Source organism: Neolamprologus brichardi, chromosome 19 (genome assembly GCF_056152115.1).
Source record: "Neolamprologus brichardi isolate AB-2024 chromosome 19, ASM5615211v1, whole genome shotgun sequence".
NCBI lineage: Eukaryota > Metazoa > Chordata > Actinopteri > Cichliformes > Cichlidae > Neolamprologus > Neolamprologus brichardi.
Genome location: NC_142122.1, coordinates 6,313,942 through 6,340,157, shown reverse-complemented (window position 1 = coordinate 6,340,157; position 26,216 = coordinate 6,313,942). Strand labels below are relative to the sequence as shown.

The following is a 26,216-nucleotide window of genomic DNA, read 5'->3' as shown; positions in this document are numbered from 1 at the left end:
GGGGTGTGTCTGATTTATGTGTCTTCAGTGCCTGCTGGCTGGATAATAGCCTTCACTGTTTAAACTAACTTTGCTATAGTGGTGAGAAGCAGAGAGCTATACAATTTTAGTGTTTAATGTTTAAATGGTCTCTTCTTGTATGTAGTAAAAGAAGACATGTGTGACAGAGGAGGATGCTAGGCATAGGACGGCCTCTAAAGTGAGCAGCTGAAAGAACAAGAAGATTGTAGAAGTTCCTAATTACCAAATATTCGGACAATTGCATTGAAACTTTGGATGGTTAAGACATAGTTACACTACTGGACTGAACCACCAGCAGCACTGCCACTACGCCCAAAGACCACATTAGCCCTCTAAAACCTTGTGTGACTAACGTATTGGAAATGTCAATTTTTTCTGAGTGCAAACATTTCACAACCATGATGATTTTAGTGAAGGCCACACCAATTTGCAGGTCTGGCTGAGCCAAAGATCTACTGTCTGTATGCTTATCCTGCTTCCACTTTTCATGGGTAATTGGCTGGCTTTATGGACCCGTGCACTCCACTGAAACAAAGGCCACAAGCACCACATACCTCATGTACAGGACTGTTCACTCAAAACAGTTTGCTGTTCCATATGTTTTTCTACTATGTTTTAGTTCGTCATCATTAATGGATTTTGGAGGTATTTCAAAATCTCCACTTATCTCATCTCTTATCTCATTAAAACAAAAGTTGTGGTTCTGGATATTTGCAATTTTAATAGTAAAAGAAATAACATGGGTGTACACAACTAAGAGAGATGTATGTTTATGCATAGGCATGTCTCACTGACAGCTTGAGTCAAGCCTCATTGATAAATCCACTAAGCCACATTTAAAGGATTTTAGAGTGTGGGTGGGATAGAGTTAGATTGCTCACTGAGCTGAGATCTCTCTTCTCTGTTCTGTTCTCCAACTGTGTGCACAGCAGTTCATGTGTTTGTTATGCACCTAATTTTGTGGGTTCCCAAAAATAATTTTCTCTGGGAATTTGGAATAGTATTGTTACAGTCATTTAAATTATTTTAATTGCAATGGACCAAACAGATTGATAAAACTGATATATTATTTAAAGATGTACAAAAAAAATCATAAAAAGAGCATAGACTCACTCAGCTGTCAGACATACAGTTGTACCCTTGTTCTGACTAACGTATGAAACTTTCAGAATGCTTCAGCGAGCTCTGAATTTTTTTTTACTTAATGAGATTCTGTTGGAAATTGAGAGTATGATACTGTTCATTTACAGTGAGTTCAAAATGTATTCTGACCCCTTATTTCTTATGTATGAGGTTTTATTTCACAGAGCCTTCAGCTGTAAAAGAACGTTTCTGAGCTTTGCTGGTAGAAAAATTAATTGATTGAACATAGTTTAGAAAGCATGCACATTTGTTCTTCATGTCTGTGTTTATCTCAATAACAATTTGGCCAAAAGATCATTTTAGAACTGACTTTATATTACAGCCAGTGCTAATTATATTATATCAGTATCCCTGTTACTTCATTCCACCTATACCATGATGCTACTGTAGCTACTTAACTAGTTAGCTCTGGAAACAAAAATCAATCGACAGTCAATATGACGATAGCGAGGGTGAATTTATTGAGAGCAGAAATGTCTTCGCGCTTTGAAGTACAACCAAGGACTTGCTTTGACAAAAGGGCAAAGACGACATGCATAGAGGGAAAAGAGGATATATAGCCTAGGAATAGTGTTACAAGAAGGGGAAAAAGGGAAATTATGCATCTTTGGTGGCTCTGTGGATGATAAAAAGAAAAAAAAAAACAGAAATGCGGAAGTCAGCACCTGCTGAATTGTTTGAGGTTAAGCTGGAAGCAGTGGCATGTAATCAAAGGACACAGCGAGGAGGGAAAAAACCCAACATCTACTGCTCATAAAGCATAGGTAAGGCATTATAGCAGCTGAGTTATGTGACTGGACATGGGTGTTCCCTGCACAGTTGCACAATTTTTTGAAAGAGAAAATCCCCTTTCATAAAATGGACTAGAGTGAGTCGTGGTTCTACATGCTGACTGCAATAAAGAATAAACACAGGGCATGTTTGCAAGTGAAAATTAACTTGAGCTCCACTGGAAATAAATTGTTGCCTTCTTGCAGTACAATTGTTACTGTATATTGATTTTTGAAAAGTTGTTGTTGTTGAAAGTTCAGCAATAATCATTTCCATTTCATGTTTTAAGGTATATTCATGTAGTTTTTGAATGATAAACCCATACTTCAGAAGTCCTCTGCACAGTGGGGAGTCATGCTAGAAGGATCACTTAAGCATCACTTCAATTATCAGGCCTCTGTTACGTGGCTAGATAGAAGACACTTTTGAGTAAAAAGCAAATAAAACTCACATGGAATGAACCAATAAATGCTAAAAGAACATTGAGCCCACAATGACAGCAACTGTTCTGATGAGAAAGATATTGACATCTCTGATCAAAATTCTGAACGCTGTGTAGTGTGAACAACAGAGTCTGTAAATCATCTCTGATCATTGTCCTTGCAATGAAGCATAGTGGTAGCAGCTACTAAACTTACAGTAATTGTTCTCTGTAGCAGAGGTGTGTTGACTAGTCAGAATTAAGGGTGAACTGCAGCCAAATCCAGAGATACTTGGAGAAAAAAAATTGAGTTTATAGTTTACCACTCATCACTGCAGTTTCCCAAAGCATACAGCTTAAGTGGCAAGCAATTTTGGGACAAGTCCCTGACTTCAGTTGTGTTGAATAATGCTCAAAGAAACTCCAAGAACCAAGAACTACAGTACATAATAACCATAATGCACAGGGCCACATTTGGTGAAAATCAAACAGCAGCATATGAGCAAAAATATGGAAACAGTAAGTGTTCAGTGTGTTCTATTACAAGTCTCATTCACCTTCATGTACCTAAGCATTTTTTCACCAACCTTCCATACTCTCCCTCTTTTGCGCTCTCTGCATCACCTGAGCCACAGGCGCCCCTATGCCTCATATCAATAGTTAAGCATGGTGGTGGAAAGGTGATGATTTAGGTTTTGCATCCAAATGACGTGGGGGACTTGCAGTCAGGAAATCACCCATAAACTTTTCTGTGTATTCTGCCACCTAAAGCTTGGCTGAAACTGGTTCACGCAACAGCACGATGATCCCAAGGATACCCGCAAATCTGCAGTAGAATGGCTGAAAAGGAGTTAAGGACATTTATGTTTAAGACCTTACATGGCGAGGCATCTGAAATATATGTGTTATTGGTGAAGACCCTCAAAAAATCTAAACAATAGTCATATTAATGCAGTCTGCTTTAAATGTTAGTAGAAATCTTTCTGAGTAAGAAAGCATGTTTAATATTATCCGGGTCTCCTTTTGGCTGAAGCCAACTGTAAACTATTTAGCGCAATGAAAGTCAGCGTATACAATCAATCGCTCTTTAAGGCTCATTTGAAATGACTGCAGGATTTATGCAGGGGTCTCCTTTTTAGGCAGCAGTGTATTGGTCTGTGACTTTGTAGTAATTACCCATGGACTAAGGACAAAGTGAAAGAGGGAGAGCGTGTGTGTGTGTGTGTGTGTGTGTGTGTGTGTGTGTGTGTGTGTGTGTGTGTGTGTGTGTGTGTGTTTGTGAGTGTGATGGCATCGTTGGAAGGTAGGGGGTACATAAAGTGGGAGAGAAAGTTTTTGCATCTACTTTACAGTATCACGCTTCTATTCGATCTTGCAATAATTAGTCTTTGAGTTTAGAAGGTGAAGACAGAGTCAAACAAAATTAGTCAAATCTGCCTACAGGTAATTATGCAGTCTATTGATATCCAATAACCAATTCATATGGCTCCTTGGACCTTCATACTATCACTCCAGTTCACTCTGTACCAAAACTGCAGATGCTTTGTTGACATAAAAATGGTGAAGTTTACAATGGTTATTTATTTAGTGAAATGCCTCAGTGTATTTTATTATTGTTGCAGAAACTCCAGTAATAGTTGGTGATTCAACTATAAGACTTTCACTTTCCTTTTCAGCTTGTCTGCTAGAAAAAAAGACTCAGCCTGTACAAACGGTTCATCAAAATACTTTTTAGTTTAAAAAGGCAAGATCATACAGCGTTTACAAATTTTAATGGAGGAAGCAGACGTATGACTAAGCTGGACTAATAAAGAAAAAGGGAGTGCAACGTGGATGCTAAATCAGTGCCAGAAATTAAATAAACAAAGCAATGAACTGTATTTTACTGAATTTCTTAACATAGTCATTCTTTGCAACATGTATTCTGAAAGTAAAATGAGGATTTGCTATTTTTGCAGGTGAGCCACTGAATGGTAGGACTGCTCCTGGGATTCCTAAAGGATACTGGAGCTTCTCCTGGATAGCTGAGGACAACCTCAGTTTTCCCAGTGACTCAGTTCCTATTTCAGGTAAGTGAGGTTTTGTCAGCCCTCCTCAAACAGACCACAGATCTCTGTTCCCAGTTGTCCTCAACACCTGGCGTCAGCTTTCCCTCAGCACACATTAAATCTCTGTCTTGTCTGCTCTCTACAAGGCACAAAATTGAGATTTTGTTAAAGATAAACACGTATTTATTCTTAAATTCACACACTCACACACACACACGCATCATCTGTGAGGTGTTACATTTCTTACAGGTGAAATTACAGCAGAGATGAAATGAAACAATGCATATAAAAAATGCAGTCCTACATAAGCAGTTTAATTAAGACATTTAACACAAGTTCAAAACCTAGAAAAAGCTGGAAAGAGTTTTTTTTTTATTTGAGATGTGCTAATTTCAGTTGGCTGATACAATATCTTGGTTTGTTTTTTCTAAGTGTGACCTACAGATTCAATTTTTTTGCCAGTTGTTATTGTCTTTCTAACAACTGTATCTTATAGCATATACGAGCAAAAGTAAACTTTTTTGTCAAAAGCACACTAGAAATAAGCTAATTCCAGGCCCTGGCTGGTTAATCAGTGTGTCTCTAGTAAAAATGTACATGTAGCCAGGTTGTTTTTTGGTATAAAATTCCATATAAATGTAATGGAAGAGAAATGGGACTAAAATATCTAGCATGAGTCTTTGAAGAAGGCTTAATTTTAAATAATCCACCCATAAAATGGCCAAAAAGTGTTTTTTATTAATAAGGGAACTCGATGTGTAGAAATTAATTAGAACTTTGAAAAAGTTTGCTCTATATAAATAAAACAGCAATGTCAAATAATGAAAATCAATTTCTTTCTCTTTTAATCCTGAAAGCAGCGAGGCGTAAAGAATTATTTTTTTCAGGTTTATTTAAAATGACAAAACTGTTGAGACCTTTGAAGCTTTAATAAACATAAAAACAGATGCTGCATGTGAAATGAACTTTGAAAGACACGTACACAGTGAAGGAAACATAGTCTTATGTACTTACAACTAAGATACTGTATGCAATAAAACAGATATGCTAACATGGGATATTATAATGGATGGCTTTATCTATTTTTTTTTTTTTGTCTTTTGATGTGGAACATGTCTTAAAAAGTCATTAACAGCATTAAACATTCAATCTTGTCATAGACATCACTAAGCCTTAAAGCTGTGTTAGTAACAGATCTGCAGTCTGTTTAAAAAAAAAAGAGTTTTCACAGGGCACTTTGGACTTAAGTATACTTACTGCCTCCATAGAAACTTAGAGGGTAAGTAATAGCCATGTGTTGATAATCACATGAACTTCACTAACTCGTCATCAGAAAGTGTGGCCACATGAGACGTTAAAACAATGAACTGCAAAGCAAACAATTTGCACAGGAGTGCACCAGCCTGCAAATTCACACAAAGATCAAACCATTCTGTTTGGGATCAATTAGCATGTTAATTGTTAAAGTTTATAACAGTACCATAAGAAAAGACTAAACAAGTATTGTTCATTTGGAAGGGTAGAAAGCTTCTTTCTAAAAAGAACATGACTGCATGGCTTCATGTTTGATGCAGAGGAACATGTTTGGTAAAACCAGAACACAGCATATCAATGAAAACACCTCCCAGCAACTGTCAGGCACAGTAGAATCAGGTGCTGTAATAGTGTGCAGAGAGCTGTGCATAAATGCAAACCTACGAACCTCAATGAACTGAAACAACGCTTTAAAGAAGAGCGTGCCAATTCCTCCGCAATGATGTGAAGTCCTACAGAAAACCATTCTTCAAATTATTGAGAAGGTTGCTCTACAATCTACTTGATCACAGAGTATACTCTGTGTACTCTATACTAGTTTTAAGGCGAAAACATGCCTTTTCACATCATTGTACTTGCATATGAAGCAGTTTACTGCTTTGCTGCTGGATTGGATATACTCAGAGCTGATAATTTTAAATTGATTTCACAGACACAATTACAATCACTATTTTGTAACTCCTGACACACATTTTAAAATAATCTCAAATATAATGTCATGTAAATCTGCTCAAGGGCCATAATTGATTAACCATTCCTTTATTTGTACAAAATCTGTGTGTGACAAAGGCTAAGAGGTTTACCCACTCCACTATTCGTTCTCAAGGATCCTTCAGGACCCTTGTTAATGACTTTAATTAGTCATGTTTTGTAAACAAGAAGAAATTAAGTGGGTTGATTTTGGCATTATGTTTAAAATTAGCTAATCATAGTTCAAAAGCAAGCTTTTAGTGGGCCAATCAAATCTGAAGAGATGGCAAGAGAGGAAGAAGAAAAGAGTCATTTTTTAAGACATATCAATGACACTGGCCTCAAAGGTCGGTTTTCTGTGCTGAAGCCATTCTAAATGTAAAATGTTTGAATGAATAAAAACACAGTTTATTGCAGCTGTTGTCTTAGAGCATCAGTCAAAGCTGATGCTGAGACAGCAAACCCAAAAGTGACTTTGAAAAGTGATCTAAAGATGTCAGAGTTCAGTATTACATCACTTGGTGTGCGCATCTGTGTAACCCTTTAGGCGCTTGTGTGCATCTTTGTCACATCAACCCATTCGCATCACTCGGAGGTGACAGCTCCAGCAAGATTTTTTTTTTTTGCCCATTTCCAGCCATCCTGGAGGGTTGGAGGTCATCCTGTAAGTGATGATTCAAACTCCCAATAGCACCAAACTGTCACCCAGCTGTTTATGAAACACATCTTTGACAGTGGATCTCTGGGACTATGCTTCAGCTGCTCGTGTCTCTGACAGTCCACAGTGAACCTGACTGATCTGGTGTCAGTTACACAACAGAGTGCCATACTGTTTTTGAATCAATCAGCCTGTCATGGACACAGCCAACTACATTTTTCTGCTATTTCATGCAATGACAGCTCTGACCTATTGTCTCTAGTATGTTAACAAGCCCAGAGAGGGTTTATTTTTATTTTTCTGTATGGTGATTAATGAAGTGGGTTTGGCTGGAGCAGGAAGGCTTACATCTGGGCAGTAAAAGCTTGATGATTACAAATGCTGATGTAGAGCAACGGTGAGCTTCAGTGAAACAAATTAAATGTTGATTGAACAGACAAGAACAAATGTACACTTTTACTAGTACTCGTTATAATGCATTGTATTCTGTCAGTATATGGGCATTCTTTCCTTCCTATTTGTTCTTTGTATTTCATTTCTTGGAGAGATTACATTTTTAAAAGCCAAAAGGAGTCATGACTCTTTGGTTCTTCTGATAAATCTCCCAGGGACTTTTAAAGATTGGCTGGTTTTATATTGTGTAACATAGCATCAGAGGGTGCTGAGAAAAGGTTTGAGAGAGGACAAGTCACAACAACATGGCACGGTGAACTTGGCTGTAGGCTGCAGCGATAGATCTCTGCTCTCCCTACAGCATCTGCTGTCCGCTGGCATTTATTACCTACCACAAAAGCCAAAAGCACAGAGCGACTGGACCTACGCCACCATACTCTCCCTCTCTCGCTCTCTCTGCATCGCTGCTTCGATTAGCAGCTTTAGCTGCAAAGATACAGGGCAACTCATCTTCCTTGTTAGGAATTTCAGTGCTGGTAAACGGATTTTATTGCCCCCACTGTGTCAGTGATGTCAATAACGTCACAGCCCTCAGTCTTGAAGTCTTTCCTGCTTCCCATCAACATTTATGTCCTTCAAAAATGGCAGCAGGAACTGACCATAGCCATATTCTCTTTTGCTAAAACCTTCCCATATGCCGTCTTTATCACTTTAGACCTGTTCTCTTCATGGAGATGGATTGTCCTGCATCAGCTGTGCCTGCCAGCTGTAACACAGGCATTCAGATGGATGCTAGCCACTTGAGGAGTTGCTGTGCTCCACAATGGAACATCTGCCTCACTCAGCTGGTAGTGCTGTTCTTGTGTAATGAGACACAGCGCTGGAATAAAACACATTTGCAAAGGCAGAGGGTTATAAAGGATAGAGCACTGGAGCAGGTGCTTAAATGTGGCTGCCTCTTGGAGTCATATCATTTAGCCTTTCCAACCCCTACTAGTTGGTGCACTGTTTTATTTCCACAGCTATTTAAAGTGGTGAAGTGCATGGAGTTAGGCTCCTCTGAGCATTTGTTTAAGTGTAGAAGTCATTCAGACAAATTTTTTAAAAAAGTTCCTCCAGTGTTCATGCAAGGGATATCTAGATACATTGTAAATTCCAGGATGAGGCAAAACTATAGTTTAGTATCACATTCAAGACCCATTAGAAAATTTTTTATTGAGGTAACACAAAAATCACATCAAATCTTTAACACCAGCTCTTAGGCTACGTTCACACTGCAGGTCTTAATGCTCAATTCCGATTTTTTGATCAAATCAGATTTTTTCGTCTGCTCGTTCACACTACAAATAAAATGCGACAGCAAACGCGCTCTAGTGTGAACGCTCAAAGCGGCCCGCATGCGCAAAAGAAGACGTCACACACAACGCGCTCTGTTTAGACCCAGAGCAAACAATATTGTTTGACTGATGGCCCTTAATATAAAGACTTCGGACTTTACGTTTCCCAATTTCAGCTTTAAGTTATTTTGTTATTTACATAATAATGTAAATAACCTAATAATTATCCTTATTGCTGTTTTAGAGAGGAGCGGTGCTTCAAAGGATAGTTGCAGATTTCTGTCAGAATCTGCAGATTATGCAGTACAAATAAAATGTTCATGTTTCTCCAACATTGTCTTCCCAACAGTTTCACCGGTTGCACCTGTGGTGCTGCCTTCTCTAGAATGTTTTAGTGTGATTTATTATCTGATTCATTTATTGTGTGATATTAAACTGGTACATAGCTTGTGGTAAAAAAAAAAAAACCAAACAAAAACAAAAGAACATTTGACACACTACTGTTTTTTTATGTATTAGCTATACTGAAAAAAAAAAACTAGTTTATGTGGGGAATATTTTTTTTTCTAAAAAACCACACCCACCAACTATGACAGTATGCTGCTGGTTACATCCACTTAAAGACTGTCACTCCTTATGCAGCCTTTTACCTGACTTGATTTCTAAATGCTTTGTGGCAGAAAGACTTTTCAGCATCTGTCGTGTAGAAACCAGCAAATATGCAAATGGTTTTTACGGTATTGTTTTTGGGAGTCAGTGGCAATTGACTTATTGTGTCTCTGAAGGATGAGTATGTGTAGCTATAAATTGTATTTCACATCTGGCATCTGACCGCAGTCTATGCTTCTGTTGCAGCTTTTTTTTTGGTTGGTCATTTGTGGGCTGCTCTAAATAATGGGACCAATTTTAAAATTGGAGTGGATAAAAACAAGGGGTCTGTCATGGGTGGAAATTCAATGACCAAATTAACAGGGTTTGCTGGCAGATGTGCTGCTGTTGTTTACAATTGCTTTGGCTTCCTATTGAATTATGAAACACTCACAAGCTGTTATGATTTTAAAAATCTACTGTAAAGCAAAGGTTTTTTTTATGGGTTTGGGTTTTTGCTATTTTTTCTCTATCTGCAGAGAGTTTATTGTGAAGAACCTCTCTTGACCCCCTGCTAGCTTGTCACCTTTGTAGTTTTGAAAAGTGGATGCTATGGATGAAGCAAGAGAATAAGTGAAAAAGGAATGGGTTTTCTGACATTTGACTTTGATCCCTTCTAATCCGGGATCAGTAACTGTCGCATGCAGTTGAGCGAAGAAATACAGATGAGGTAACCACGTTTACCTTCATACTTCTAGATGTTCTCTCTTCTGTTTGCTTACTGTAAATAAGCAAGTCACATCAAAAATGTTACTGTTAAAAAAAGAACTTTGAAAAGTACTCATTTGTTTTGGGACCAGCACTTGTTGTTTTCAAGTCAGATTAGGAAATAGAAAAAAAAAACAAGCAATATGGGTTACAGATTTTTAATTTATTTCTAATCCCTGTTGCACCTTCTGTTTGTCAAAAATCACTTGCCACACATCCATTCATATGTATATATTTTACAAAAGGCTCCTGCTTGCATGATAGGAACTTAATTTGCTTCAAATGCAGATGCCATTAAACAGTCAAATGGATACATAAATAAGCTCAGCCAGACAGAATCTCATTGTAATCAGGAAATAAACATATCCATCATGTCAATTAAAGGGTTTCATGGGGAGATTTGTCAGCACAGTTACAGCTCTCTAGCCACAAAGAGACATCCATTGTTAGATGTAATTTGCTTGATGTCTGCACTTCTGTGCAAATACAGCATCTCATATTTTTTTCCGAGTATTTGATCAAATAGCGCTGCGCTGCTGGGAATTCAGTAGTTAATCTATATAGAAAATTAAGAAGGCCGGAGTTGGCTCACATCTCTCTGACCTTGAGCTGTGTACCACAGAGCATCATTGAATCCATGCTTTGTTTGATAAGTAAGGTCAGGGTCATAATGTTGTGACAGGCTCATTAAGCAGTCACACAACATTGTTAACAGATTCAGTACCGCTGGCAACTCTGGGAATGCTCTGCTTGATTACCAGTAGCCCTAAGATTCACTCTTGTTTGTTTAGATTTTTTTTAAATTAATTAAATATCTTTAGTACATTCAAGCACACACATATTAAATTCATTAAGATCAATTTCTGGCCTTGTTTACAATGATCTCCTAACTTTGATCAACTTCCTTTACAGGCTAAATAAATGACAGGAAGTAATATTGATTCTGTTGACACTGTCAAGCCATCATTGCGTAAAAGATTTAACTTTCTCATAGGTAAATTTACAATGGGTAACTAGTGACTTGCTAGAGTCATTCATCAGCATCTCATTTTTTTACACTTATCATTCAAAGGTGCAAGTTCATATATTCAATGATTAAACAGGAGGGAAAAAATTAGACTCCCCTTTGTACTGTGTAAAACTGAAACCACTGTTCCAGGTTAATAACATTTTAATGCAAATGTCTTGTGTGTATTTAGAAGCTATTTAAAATTAATCATCAGTTGATTAATCAACAGATCATGTTTTCAAGTCTGCATGGTGATTGACATTTTAAAGGCAAATTAGTTTGCTGAGTGTGGTTAACGTTGGCAGTGCTACCAAAAAGCATGTGGAAAAAAGTTTGGGCCACACCTCATAATTGTAAAATAAAATAAAAGTGTATAAAATCTAGCACCGAGCCATGCAGTCTGCCTTTGCAAATATTTGTAAAAGAGTGACCTGTTCTAAAAAGCATGATTTGTGAAATTTCTTTTATACTTGAAATGCTCCACGATAAAATGTGATATCATTGCAAAGTGAACATGTTTATGAACCATAGCAATTCAGCCATGAAGTGGCAGACCAAGGCCATGTCCACACTAATATGTTTTTGTTTGAAAACGCGTCTTTTTCTTTTCGTTTTGGCCTTCTGTCCACAAGGAGACGCCGTTTTTGGTCAAGGAAAACGCAGCGTTCTGAAAACGCTCTCCAAAGCGGATACATTTGAAAACGCCGTTTTCGCATCGCAGTGTGGACAGTGAACCCGGAGCCTTTTCGAAAACGATGACACATTTTAGTCATGTGATGCAGTCATGTGACCAATTAAACTAAGATAGCGGAGGGCATTATACAGCAGTTGTTTTGTTTGCTCTCAATCTATCAATGATTAATATCAGTTTGTACATGCTCCAGATAACTTTTCTTCAAATTCTTTAATTCTCACTCGCTTTTGCAACTTTGTACTTGTGTGTTACTCGCAGCAACAACTCCACCTCATTGTTAGTCCATGTAAAAAACTCGGTTATTTTCCTCTACATTTTGCTGCGATGTTTCAAAAAGATGGAAAGTAAATAAATGGCAGACAGAAATGAGGTCGTTTGAATCGTCTTGCATTTCACGCATGCGCAGTAAGCGTTTTCGGCCGTTTCTATTTGGATGCATAACTCTGTGAAAACGGCTGAAAATGATCGTGTGGACGCGGCGCGTTTTCAGACGAAAACGCCGTTTTCAAATTTATCCGGCTAGTGTTGACGTGGCCCAAGTAAAGTTACAGAGCAGGCTCACCAAATGCTGAGACATCTAATGTAAAAGTCACCAATGCTCTGCTGACTCAGTAACCACAGTACAGGGAGTTGCTTCTCTGGGATTAATATCAGCACAAAAACTGTAAACTGGGAGCTTCATGGGATGGATTTCTATGGCTGTAGGTGTGAGTTATAGGTGCCCCAGTAATTTGGTGCATATAGTATACATCAATTACTGCACTAGCATGTAGCTATCACTTGTCTTAATTTGAATCTTGCTTGGACAAATTCATTTTCCAACAGGAAGGGAGAGCAGTAATTTCCTAGACAACAGCAGGACTGCTTTGTTTATTTGTAAAATGTGAATATTATACACCACAAAAAATTCTACTGCAGGCCAGTGAGGATAGCAACAAATCCTCACTGCACTTACAATAGATTTTTATGCATTAAACACACAAGTTTCCACAAACTAATTGCAGCGTGCTACGTCCCCCCCCCCACCCCCCCCGCCCCCCCTTTTGCATGGCAGTCGGTGGTCTCAAGGATTTCAAGGTTATCAAGGTTAGTTTGGTTCTGCCTTTGAATGAACTTGATAATCTTTCTTAAAAAGAAGTGGGATGCAAGAAGCACTAATTGGTCATTTAGGCATCACAGAAATACGGTCTTTAAACATTCTCTGTAGATTTACATCTGAAAAGCCCATGATGCTTTATCGCTTCACGCTGTTGTATCCAAAGCATCCCCCCATAATCTCGGGGGTATTGCTATTCATAGATTGTCTTTAATTATCAACAAAGCCTGTTTGTTCCTGAGCCCTTCCTGACCTTCAAAGTACAAGGTTTGAGTAACCAAGAACAAAAAAGACAATAATGTTGTGATTGTGACTGGGATACATGACCGATTTAATTACATTCAGTTAAGTAGAACTTAATGGAGTGTAGATCAGAGAGAATAGAAATTAAACCTTTTGAAATGGAATAACTGTGGTGGCACATGGGAGCTGTTTTGATTGAACTTCCATTTTACTTCAAAACAAGCTGAACTATTGGATTACTTAATCATGCCATAAAGCACTACAGGTATTTTCACTGACAGGCACTACATATGACAGCTAGAATGAATTCATTCTTTAATTGTTCCATAACAAATATTTGTAAATGCTTTACAGATTCCTTGATCACACTGAATAATCACTTATAAAGATGGTTAATTTTGTTTGTTTTAAGCACTTATAGATGTGCAAGATGACTTTTATTGAAAATGGGCTCCAAAATAGGTCCAGATTTTATTTTGTTTTATTTTTTTTATTTTTGCCTGTCCCGTTTGGCTCTTTAGCTATCCGAATTATTGTCCGAGAGCCAAGAAAGATGCCCAACGGATTTACTTTACCAAGTGGATCATCACAGCCTTGCCATATTGGGCCATTTGATTGACCTTTGTTATTATTATTTATTTATTTTTATATTTTAAGGATAGTGAGCCTTTATGATGCATCCACTCTTCTACCACGTGTCTGTGATCTTCAGAAATAGAGATACATTTCACCTGAGTTATTTAAAACCTGTGCCTCTTTGAAGTCGTGACTGAGAAGCTGTTATTTTCCTTTTTCTTTTTTTTCCCAAAATGGAAATACTGATTAAGCACATAAATTCTTGAGATAAATTCTGAGATATTACTGTTTAATATTGAACATCTGATTCAAATTCAGTCCGCACTTCTAGCAATTATGCTGTGCTCTGGGACAAATCAAGTATTAAAATGAACTTTTTAACACAAAGATTTTTCGTCACAAATCTGCTCCTAAGTAACCATAGATATTTTTTTCTGGGAGAAAGGAGGAGAAGGGATTTTGTGAATGATGCTTAGCTTTTCAATAAATAGCTCTTGTTTTAGAATAACCTTTGCCGTAACTTCAAATAGTTACGGGCGGGTTGGTTGGTTAAACCAAAGAATGAGTGAACCATTAAAGCCACGTCCACAGTGATTTGGCAAGTCATCGGTTCTTAATCACTTTGCTCATGCAGGAGGTGGGCGGAATTGGATGACAAGTCCAGATCTTGCTCACCACAGGTGAATCAAATCTTTCATCCCCAATTGGCAGCACACGCTGCTTGGCTTGTCAATGTGCCAAGCGTATTTCTGCATACATGAATATTAGTATGATATCCAATGGTCAAAAAATATGAGCAGACAGCTCTGAAACTTTGAGTGTTCAAAATATGCAAATGTTTTCCTGAAAAGTTTTTTTTATTTTATTTAGATTTTTATATATATTTTATGTAAGCCTGAATATATTTCAATATTTTTCATCAGAACATACTGCAGTTTCATAGTGCATTTCCAATGTACAATCCAGTATTCATAAAAAAGCTACAGACGCCATTATTAATAGTATTATGACCTATATTTCAATTCACAAAAATAGGCAATATGAGTTCTTCAAGTTGTGTGTGTCCACATTGATTGGGTTGTACTCAAAATATCACACAAAAACACATTTTTTATACCCTATGTTCTTTTGACTCCTTACACCTTATGAGCTTGAAATAAGAATTAAAGGGACTGCTCAACCAAAATAAGTGAGGACTTTAAAAAAATGCAATTTTTTTAAAAAAAAGTTTGCATTTCAGTTATACCCACAATCATTAAGTGTCCCTATTGGTTTAATTCTGTGCATTACTGAGTCATACTGCATAGCAGATGGTATGTTTAATATATTGCATGAAGCATGAACTTACAGAAGGATGACTGTTATATAAATAGACTGCGATTTACTGTCTGTTGCCACAGTACGCTTATTAGAGAGAATGGAGTTATGGACCAGCTAAAAAGAAAGCTCACTTTTAAAATTCTAATGTTTTACCCCTATTTGCCATTCAGATAATCCATAATCCAAAAGTGGACTTGGTGTTCTATTCAGTATGAATGTTTTTGCAAATGTTTGTCCCCAGAATCAGGACAGAGTTAGGAAAAAAGGCTTTTGCATATGCTGCCAGTTTTCCTGGAATAATTTCCAAAAGGCCCTGAAATGTTCTGAACTAGTTGTTATGAGAGTGTTTTAGTCACTCTTGAAAAAGAGGAGCCGCCTTTGCAGCTATGAGTATGTGTTTAGTTTTTTTTAAGAGTTGCGGTATTGTTATTTCTTTTATCAGTGCTCTTGGATGTGTGCAACTAGTGGTCCAAATATACATAAAGGTAAAAGGTTACACTGTGTAAATGTCCCATCTTCTTTTGGCCCAGTGGCAGCAGTCACATGCTGAAAGTAATGTGCTGCTCTTGTACTTTCTGAACCTCACCTTCGTCACACTGGCATTTGCAGATTTGTGTATTCTGATAATCATTTTGTCAAACTCTAGAGAATGGCCCAATCACTGAATTTTAAGTTTGGATCCATGTAAGTCAGAACAACTGTGCTGATCAGTGTGAAGGCCGGTACTACTGATCACATTGCATCACTCCACTCTAGCACTGAGACATTTATTGAAGAAAAGGAAATTAGTTTTCACTACAACCTTGAAGTTATCCGTTTCTCCACATCTCATCAGGCCTTAAGGTCGCTAGTGGTAGTGAGGTACAAAAATCAAAGTTTTGTTGGGTTTTATTTTGACAAATTATACATTTTAGGTATGGGAGCAGGTACCCTTTCTGGCATTAAGTGGTTGGGAAGGATTGCTGCCACGATTTCTCTACAGGCAACTGGCCTTTTAATTGACAGCATTGACCAGCCTAATGCAGCCACCTCAGCTTACCTAATGAATTGATATCAGTTCATTAGGTAAAACTCCTTTTAGGTGCTCAGTCTAAGATTTCAAGGCTTTTATAACTTGTTCCAATTGTGTTCTGAATGTTAGGAGTGTAGATTAAAACATGTAAAGAGTGAGATATGAAGAGATATACAACTAGACTCGCATTGGATATTGAACAAAATGTAAATATTGGCACCAATCTCTTCATTCTGTATGGTTTTCATTATCAAGGTCCAAAATCATTCCACTTTGGTAACATTTTCTCATATCTGCATCATATCTCATGATATTTCTTCTATAACTACATTTAATAAGGGAGGTGTTGTTTTCTCGGATCTCTCAGTTATTTAAGTGGTTTCCCAACATTTTTCTTCTCGTTTAAATAGAAATAATAACACTGTCACACCTAGGTCGACTTGTCCAAGAGGAGGAATATTAAGAGAATTTTCATCCTGCTATCTTCAGACAGGTGGCTGAAAGAAGCAGAGTTCACACACTGTTTAGTTGTGCTTTATAGCTCAACCTAGCCTAGTCAGGTTTCCCATTGTAAATTACATAAACAGCATTAGGTCCATGTAGAGGCATGCCTTTGCTATTCAGGTGTGCCACGGAGTGCCACATTCATTTTTTGTATTAAAGTGATGTCCACAAAGTAAATGATCCAGCCATCTATGCATCCATCCACCTACTAGCTTAACTCGCTATCCAGGGTCACAAAGGGTGGGTCATTCAAGGTGAATCATGACCACTGAAGGCAACTATTCACTTTCACCCCTACAGCCTAGTTCAATTCAGGATTTAACCTAACATGCCTTTCTTTGGACTGTGGCAAGAAACCGGAGCATCTGGAGAAACACAGAAAATGCCTGAGGCAGTTACAACAAATTCACTGCATACACATAACATTTAGACCTTACAGTATAAACATTCATGTGAGAAGAGAGCTTTCACAGGACTCAATGAACCCTAGTGGAAAAAAGCACACCATTACTGACTAATAGGAATTCAGATAAGTAGTAGCCAGGCACATTTGACTAGCAGAGATTTTTAGCTGTTTGCTGGTCTAGAGCATTCAGGGGTGTAATAACACGAGTCTTCTCAGGAGCATATGTCCCAGAATATTCGATCCAAGGTCAGAGGTTGGCTGTGCAATGCAGAAAACCTTGGCTCGGGTTTCAGGTAGCATTGAACAAGAAGGCAGCAAGGTTTACAGAGTTGTCTAAAGGAATTCAGGAACATTGCCCTTTGGACAAGACGAAACCTACCTTATTTATTTATTTTCAGGAACGAGACCTGGGAAATTTGCAGTTATTGAGTTGAATATGAACTCCTCTATATACCAAAGGGTTTGAGAATCAAATGTGAGGCCATTTGTCCGACAGCTATAGCTTGGCTGAAATTGGGTCTTGCAACAGGACAATGATCCCAAACACAGCAGCAAATCTACAACAGAACGGAAAGAAAAGAAGGGAAAAAAAATCAAAGTGTTGCAATTATCCAGTCAAAGTACAGACCTTAACCCGAACAAAATGCTGTGGCAGGACCTTTAGAGAGCTGTGCATAAATGAATGCCAGCAAACCTCAGTGAACAGAAGTGGACACAATTCCTCTCGAACAATGTACAAGTCTCAGAAAAATGATTATTGCAAGTTATTACTGCTTCTGTAAGCTGCTTAAACATGAGATGTACTTCATGTTTCACAGGGCTGCATAGAGTCCTGTGGAAAGTCTTTTTCACATGACTGTGGAAGAAAATGGGCAGATCAGTCATTTTAATCATTGTTGATTATTCGTACAAATAATCGATAGAATGGCACCAGAAATAATTCTGCTTTATTGTTTTGTCATGGTTTGGGAAAAAAAAAACAGATGTCATTGAAATGTATTTTTGTTGGTAAGGTATTTATGATCTTGACCACAGAAAAACATCAGCGTTGTTAAAAGTCATTGCTGAAAGTCAACCTGCGTGTTGAGTACTGCAGTAGCCACTCGACCACCATTAACAGTTTCTGTACTGTGTCGAGCATTTAGACTTTCTATTGTGTAGTTTCACTCCGTTGTTGAAGTATTTTTTCTGCCATTTGGATTTTTTTTAACCTTCCCTTTACATCCAGAGTCATATATACAGTCAGTATTTCACATCACTTATCACAGTGCATATAACGCTGTATAAAACCAAATAAAATGTGTTTACAGAGAAGCTCGGAGAAGCTATTCAGCATTGTTTCCAGGTATGTGGATTGTCAGCAGTTTTAAAATGCTCTCCACTGAGCATGACTGGCTGGCTTACAAAGACTGAGTGTGCTTGTTGGGTTTTCATTAAAGAAAAGGCCACCACCAACCTACTTACTGCAGATGCAGAAACGTTAGAAGTGCTTTAGTTTCATTTGTATATGTATAACTAAACAAACAAATTCAGCTGATCTGTGTGACACAGACTCTATTAGGCTTTGACAGAAAGTAGCAGTGATGCTAACACCGAGGCTTTGCTGTGAAAGAGGTGGAATCTAAGTTTTATTAGCTGAAGTAAATGTTGTTGCTCTAGGGTCAATGTGTAGTATACCTTATATCTGACAGACAGGCATAAAATGGGAAGGTTTCCAACATATCAGCACAGTAAGGCTACAAACAGTATAATAACTTTGGAAAAGTAAGTGTTTTCACTTGTGCCTGTCTTCATTGTGGCCGTGTAACTGCATCTCTGAACAACCTTGTAGTTACAGCCGCTCAAGTGACCTCAGCATGACATCATCATGCTCAGTTCAGTCAGTTTGCAAATAGAAAAAAATAGCCCAAAGCAAAATATAAAATTGCAATCATGACAATGTTACAAAAATATAGAAGTTAAAAGGGATTGTGTCATTTTAATTCGACTGCATTTTTTCTTTAACAAGTCAAATATTTTAATTTTTATTTAGTTTTTTTTTCCATTTTATTTTATTATTTTTTGTGCAGGTTTTTACTGATAGAGTGGATAAAAAATACCAGTCTTGGATTTGCTCCAGACCTCAAAATTGGAAAGTGTTACTAGTGTTCTCTAGTGTTACTTTATTTTATAGTGGACTAAGTGTTACAGATTTTATCATTTGTCCTTTATTGTGGAGTGCAAATGATACAGAAGTACAACATGAAACAGACCTCCATAACTTCCTATTTATACCAACTTGTATTTTAGAGCAGGATTCATAATTCTCGGGTTTTTAATGAACTAGCTATCACACTACTTGTCATTTTGCTTGTTTAGGGAATATTGTTTGTCATGTTGATGTTGTTGACACAGTAGATGACCTCCTATAGAGCATCTCGGTTCAATCCCTGGCTGCTCCAGTTTGCATGCCAAAGTACCCTTGGGCAAGATACAGAACTTTGAGTTGCTCTTGATGTGTTCTTCAGAGTGTGGCTGTTAGATAGAAAGCACTTAGGCATAGAAATAAGTGCATGTGTGAATGAGGCTTGAAGTATAAAGCGCTTTGAGTCGTCAAGTAGAATAGAAAAGTGTCATAGAAGAACTAGTCCATTTGATGCATGTGAGTTCCATACTGTTTCATATTTTACAGTATAAGTAGTTACTTGATTGCTGGATGGAGTGTCAAAGATCGCATGATTTTAGTGTAAAAAAGAAAGAAAAGGAGTGTAGGGATTTATGCATATTTCACCCCTGACAGGCAAAACTAATGACCAATTAAAAATATATATTTGGTAGAAATTGACCATGAACTCTTTGCTCCTTTCTTGACTTTTTTTAAAGCTTCCCTTAAAAAAAAATGACTTTCTAAAACATTCTAAGACAACAGCTCTGAATCCATATCAAATAAATCTATGTACTGTGTTACAGAGTACTTTCTAATGAAGCTGAAATAAAGCCAAATTGCATAATGCCGCTTTCAATCACGAATTGTAGCAAGTCAATGTAGCATGCAGTCTGCACTCAGTGACATGAGACATTCCAAGGTAACTCGAGCTGGTGTTACGTGAACATTTGTGCAGAATTCATGTTATAAACAACTTAGTCAAACTACTATTTTGACAGAAGAGCACAGAATATGGTTTTAACTTGATTTTGAATGTCAGAAGCAAGTGGAGACCTTCTGGTGAAGTGCTGCCACTTTGTAGTGAAAGGTTGTATTTATTTTTTTTATTACCAAAATTACCTTTAAAGGCTGAAACTAATATTTTAACTTAAACCACAAATGCTCTAACCTGCTGTAGGACTCAGGCACTAAAACTACACCGTTAACAAACGTATTTTGTCATTTAGTCAGTTAATTTAGATAGTTCACTACACATGACAGAGCCCCTGCTCTCTGCTCACTCCTCATTTATTTTTTTGCCTTTTTCTCATTGTTATGGAAATGAAGATGACACCAGGTTTGCCCTTGTGCAGAAATAATTTTTCAAGAGATGCAGATGCATGCTATGAAATTGAGATAATTGCATTATGAAATATTACCTGATGTCAAGAAGAACAAGTGAGTATATGTTACAGCAGGCATGGACATATATCATACATCTTCCTCTACGTCTGCACTCCAGATAAGGAAACGGTATGTTTTTTGTGTTGTCAACAAGCAATAGGCTCTCCTTAAGCCTTCTTGTAGAGCCAAAACAAACAGCACCAGAAACATGACAGCTCATTATGCTCCAGGTTCTAACAGGATTGACCTTTTCCAGACCTCCCCAAAATGGTAGAACCTCACCAAATAAGTGGGTTAGCTCCAAAAATCCATTACAGCCACTGTCCTTCTCATCGCCCACAAGCTCCCTAAATGAAGCCATTTTCTTTGCACACCTTGTCAGCTACCCGAGGTGTTTTTTTTGTTTAGGTTTTTTTGCAATTGTCTGCACCATAGTTTTTCTCTTCTTTCTATTTGTGTTTTGGTAAAAAGCTCTAGATGTCTTAAACAAGCACAAGATATTCTGAGGATTGATGTGATTGTTATAAAAATTTATGAATTTCATGTACTGACTGACTCAATCTTCCACTCTTATGTTTTTGTGTTATTTTTTTTAAAGCAAATATGGTAGAAATGTGTAGGAATAATAATAAAAAAAACAACATCAAAAACGGTTATGCAACACTTTACCTCCCATCTCCCAGTACTGTGTATGAAAAGTCATCTGAATGTGACCAAGTCCTCTGAAAAAGTGATTTTCGAAACCACGGGGATGAGGCCGCATGTGGTCTGTCCACAGGCAGTGAAGGACAGATAGAGACAGAGGAAAGATGAGTGGGAGAGGAGCTGACCGTTAATATTCTATGTGAGTAATTTCTTTAAGAAGACTTATGTGATATTACAACAATAGCATCTTAAGTACTACTACACTCAACTCTATGCCAGACAAAGGCGATTTACACCAAAAGAGAGGCTGTCATTAAGGGTGTTACTTTTTGGTTTGAAAAAAATAAATAAAGATTTGCTCATTTATTACAAAAAAATCTCTATCTTACCTAGAAACCTTAAACCTTAACAAAACTGGTTTAAAAAATGGTTTTACAGGGCGAAGCGTGAGGGTTAGAGGCTATGCACGAGTTACTGTAAAGCAGCAGCACCGTGGTTTTAAGAACTGTGCATATTTTAAATCAGAAAAGAACAAATATAGTCGAGGAACATTCTGTTTATTTCATTGAAGGTTTTTTTCCCCTGGCGGATTGTGTAATTAAATGTTCCATTTGCTTATCGGACTAAACAAGGTGTTTTGATGTGTTTTATATTCCAAACCACTCATTATTTGAGCACTTGCACAAATATTTTTGCTGGGTCCATCAGTTTCCTTTCCTTGAGAGTTTAGATTAATAACATTTTTTTTAAATTATTTTTTTTCCAAAAAAAAAATAATTAAAAAAAATAGATTAATAACATTACATTCGAGCGGGCATCAAGATTCACCATTAATATGAATGTTTTTATATCTATTTTGTAGATATTAACAATGACACAGGTTACTAGGGCCAATATGTTAATGTGAATGTCTCTTATTTCAGCAGATCGCCAGTGCTCTGGCCATAGCAAAGCATGTGACCAGCACTTGGAGGCTATCCCAGAGTTTACGTGGAGTATTGTGGCTGCAGGGGACCTGCGTGACGAGAGAAATGAGAAAAGTGTTAAGAAGGCAGGAAGTCCCCAGGGTTGGGAGGAAGGTAAGAACGAAGGTATCACCTTCCCCCTGTTGCAGGGGAATTTCATTTTTCAACAAACGTTATCTAGCTGTCTACTTTTGGCTCATGTTTAACATCATAAACAACATGTAATTATCCACCTTTAATTATGGGTTTTGTTTGTAATGAATGACATGTATCCTTAGATTTTTACCGGAATCTTCCTTTAAACGGGTACCTAAACGATCTCACTTTGAATCTTATATTTTAAACCCAACAAATAAGTGATGTGAAAAGCAGAGTACACTTCACTGAGCCCGTATTCAGCGACATCTTGTAGGCCCTTGCCTTCAAATCTTCCATATCCTCCGGCATCATTCATTTTCATACCTTGGAAGATGAGAAAACAGTTTCTTTCATCTTATCTCCTGAGGTGATGGTGAAATGGAGGGAGGCAGAAGCGTCTATTTATTCCCTTAAATGTTTTTTTTCCTATGATGAGCTACAAGTCTGAGACCAGATGGGTGGACCGTTGGATGAAATTGGAAAAGTGAAATGTATTGACTCATAAAAGGAAGCAGTAAGAGTGAGTGGACTATAGAAATGATTGATGTCTGTCTTGTACATCTAGCTTAAGCTGTAAATGAAGGCAGAGGGTGCATGAGCGCATGTGTTGGTTAAAGCTAGAGTTGGTATAGTAGAAATGGGACAATGACGGTGAATAAAAATAACAACACTGGGTTCTTTGATATGTTACTGGTAAACCAGGACTAATTACTGTGTATCATTTGCCAAATAAATCATTAATACTGTCAGTGGTTTGATGCATATTTATCCAGATGCATGCGTGAGTTACAGTTTTTGCACAGATTAATGGAGCAATACTAATTAATTAATTACTAATACTGTGAAAACCAGCAACCGGCTCTGCAAATCCTTTTTACCTTACTCAACTAATCAGAAGACACTTAAACAAAGTTTGTCAAATGAAAGTAGGATATAGTTTATTAACGTACATATTACTTTGCTACTTTTATTTCTTTGACATTGCAAAAATTATATATTCATATATCATTCATTACTGAATGCATATAAACAGGGTTTAGAATTTTGCTTTTTTCAATGCTTTCAAAGGGATGGTGATGTTGTGAGATGATGGTCACATCATTTTTATTCACATTAATAACGCTTGTAAAAAATGATGGTAATTTCAATAATTGGATTTTTGATTTCATATTTTTAGAATTGCAAACTTATTTCCAGATAAAATATAGAAATATAGAATATAGAAACTGTGATTTTTAGGTTAAATAAACTTTTCTAAAATATTTATTTACTCAGCTTTGAAATAAATATTTGACCAACATACAAACTGAAAGTACTTTAAAAGAAAGAAGGAATCAAAACTATCTAACTAAAAATTCCAGTTTTTCAGTTCAAAATGTGTGCTGTCACTGTGATACTAATTTACTGTTTATTTTTGATACTTGCAATACAGCAGGTGAAGCCCTGTTAACGTTCACCAAACAGGATTTTCTTTAATAGATTTTTAATAGGCCTAGATTATAAAACATATCACCAAAACATGGTTTTCATCCTTCCTGGAATGAATCTTTTTAACTTAACTTTAAAGATGCTGGATCTCTAACACCAGTGGGATTAAATTAAAAACGTATATGATACGCCTCAGTATAATTAATGGGACATCAGATCTTTGTAGCGGTCTACATGACCCATTTAGCATCCAAAGCTAAGTTGTGCATGCATGTACCAAAAGAAAACCGTAAACAAAGCTGATCGTGATTGAAGGAAGGCAATGCAGAGTACAAAGGAAATATATGTGCATAATCATGTTCAACCCCTCAGTTAGCCACAATGCAGTTGGCGTATTGTGAATAATTGAGCTGGGTGAGCTGCTGTCTCCACATATTTCACTGGCACTTTTTAAAAGAGATGGAAATAAGGGATGAATACTTAATGGCTATGATCTGTGGAATTGCAAGAGCTGTTTTCTACAGTACCTCATTCATCCACTGTAAGATGTTAAACTTCGAAGCTTGTAAACGCACAGCCTTTTATCCAGTGATGCTAGTATTTAGCTTTAAGTTGTTCAGAGACGAGATGAGGAAACACTGAGGTTATAAGCAGCCAAGGCCAGCAACCCTGAAAATATGGTTAATAATACTTTTCTATGTGCTGTATACAGTGATAAATAATTAATGTTGTTTGTTGTGCAAAGAATAAAATAGAATAAAAAATGATAATACTGCTAGAACGTTCCTACTGTGACTGCAGACTTCACATCACATCATTACAGGAATGCCCGCATGGAGGACGAAATGAGCCTTTCCTACATCTCACACATTTGTCTAGTCAAACTATCAAGTGAATTTTATATATACCTACATATTTAAAACTGACTCCAATATCAATGTAAAGTACATTTTTGAACCTGGCCTATGCATTATTTTCTTAAGCACTTATCCAATTTAGGGTTTAGGAGGGGAGTGTTGGGGTTTGAGCCTATCCCAGCTGTCATGGGGTGAGAGGTGGGGTACACCCTGAGCACGTCGCCAGTCCATAACATTACTAACACAGAGAAACGGATGTCCACTCACACTCACATGATGCTTTCTGTCAATTCCAATTTGGAATGTGGAAGGATACTTGAATAGCCAGAGGGTAACCCTGTGCAGGATACGCTCCGTGCAACTAAAGGCCACAGCTGGCCAGGATATCCAGTTGGGAATTTTCTTGCTCTAAGGCATTGATGCTAACCACCACACCACTGTGAAACTGACCCTTAAAGGCTAACTGATGAGTTAGCCTTTGAGGCTAACTAACTAGAATTCCTTGTTTATTTGATAATGCAGATACATTTAATTTACCTCCCAAAAAACAGAATTATTGACACATTCAGTTCAGAATACATAGATCTGTCTGCACTTTTCTTTTTTATCCTGGTGACAGTATAAAGGTAAAATTGTTCACAAGATAGTATTGGAAAACATTGCTGGTGTGTTGCTCTGACAGGAACATCTCTGGCTTTTAGTTATAGAAATACTCTGGTGGGCGTTGTGTAAATGGCAAGTGCCCAAAACTTGTGGTTTGTTCACATGTCTTTCTTTTTCTGCTTTTGAGAGGTGATCTAAATATTTTTGACTTGAAACAAATGAAAAACTGACAGCTTTGTGTCTCAGTTCTGTGGAGAGGCCAGTGTGATGGAAGGGTGTCTGAATCTTGCTTTGTATTGTAGTTTGTACTGGGCTTTGGTGGAGAGTGGCCCCTTTTTCCATTTTGGTAAATTTGTGAAACGAAACGTGGCTTAAATGCGCAAATAGTCATTATCATTATGTTCCTCACCACCAGTGGGATGTGAGTCAAGAACACAGTGCACCCTGCTCCTCCCCTGAGGCGTCAGTGTGGGCCACATAACAGCATTATGAGGCAATAGTACACTTGGCAGGGCAGTCGAGATAAAAGACAACCCTTCAAATACAGATCAAGAAAAATCTGCACTAATCATGGATTGGTTTGACACATTAGCTCTTTCTGTTGTGAGAAGGCAAAGGAAAGTGTTTTTGCACAGTGGATGGTTAACAAGTCCTGACATGCAGCAGCAACTGTGGAGAGAGGTAAAGCCACAGGTATTTACATCCACTCAGTCAAACCATACAAAATTCTCTCCACCAAATGCTTCTTCTGTGACGCTAATTGGGTTGATTGAAAATGAGTCACCTCTGTAGAGCACTATACAGATTTTAAATCAAGACCCTTTTAGAAGAGGCGAAGCGAAGACAAAAATGATTTGAATGCCTCCCCTTTCTGTGCAGAGTGGGTCGTCTCAATTCCATGTCTGCCCCCAATGTCTCCTGCCAAAGAAAGTGTGAATATGATTACACATTGATTTCTCGCTCTCTCACACAGAATAGAGAAACATGAGTTGGAGCTGTGAGCTGACTGGCAGGAGGAAATATCTGGTAGGACGCTGTT

At 37.5% G+C, this 26,216-nt stretch overlaps 1 protein-coding gene across 2 annotated transcripts in view; it reads left to right on the top strand.

The window, feature by feature from the left end:
• Nucleotides 1–26,216, top strand: part of alk (ALK receptor tyrosine kinase) — a 398,208-nt gene that overhangs the window by 144,867 nt on the left and 227,125 nt on the right. Inside the window, exons 2-3 of one of the 2 annotated variants that reach the window (XM_006799378.3) lie at nt 4,315–4,425; nt 22,113–22,265. In XM_006799378.3, the coding sequence (XP_006799441.2) occupies nt 4,315–4,425; nt 22,113–22,265 (264 nt within the window). Of the gene's footprint in view, nt 1–4,314; nt 4,426–22,109; nt 22,266–26,216 lie in introns of both variants that reach the window. The other variant, XM_006799377.3, reaches the window with a different exon arrangement.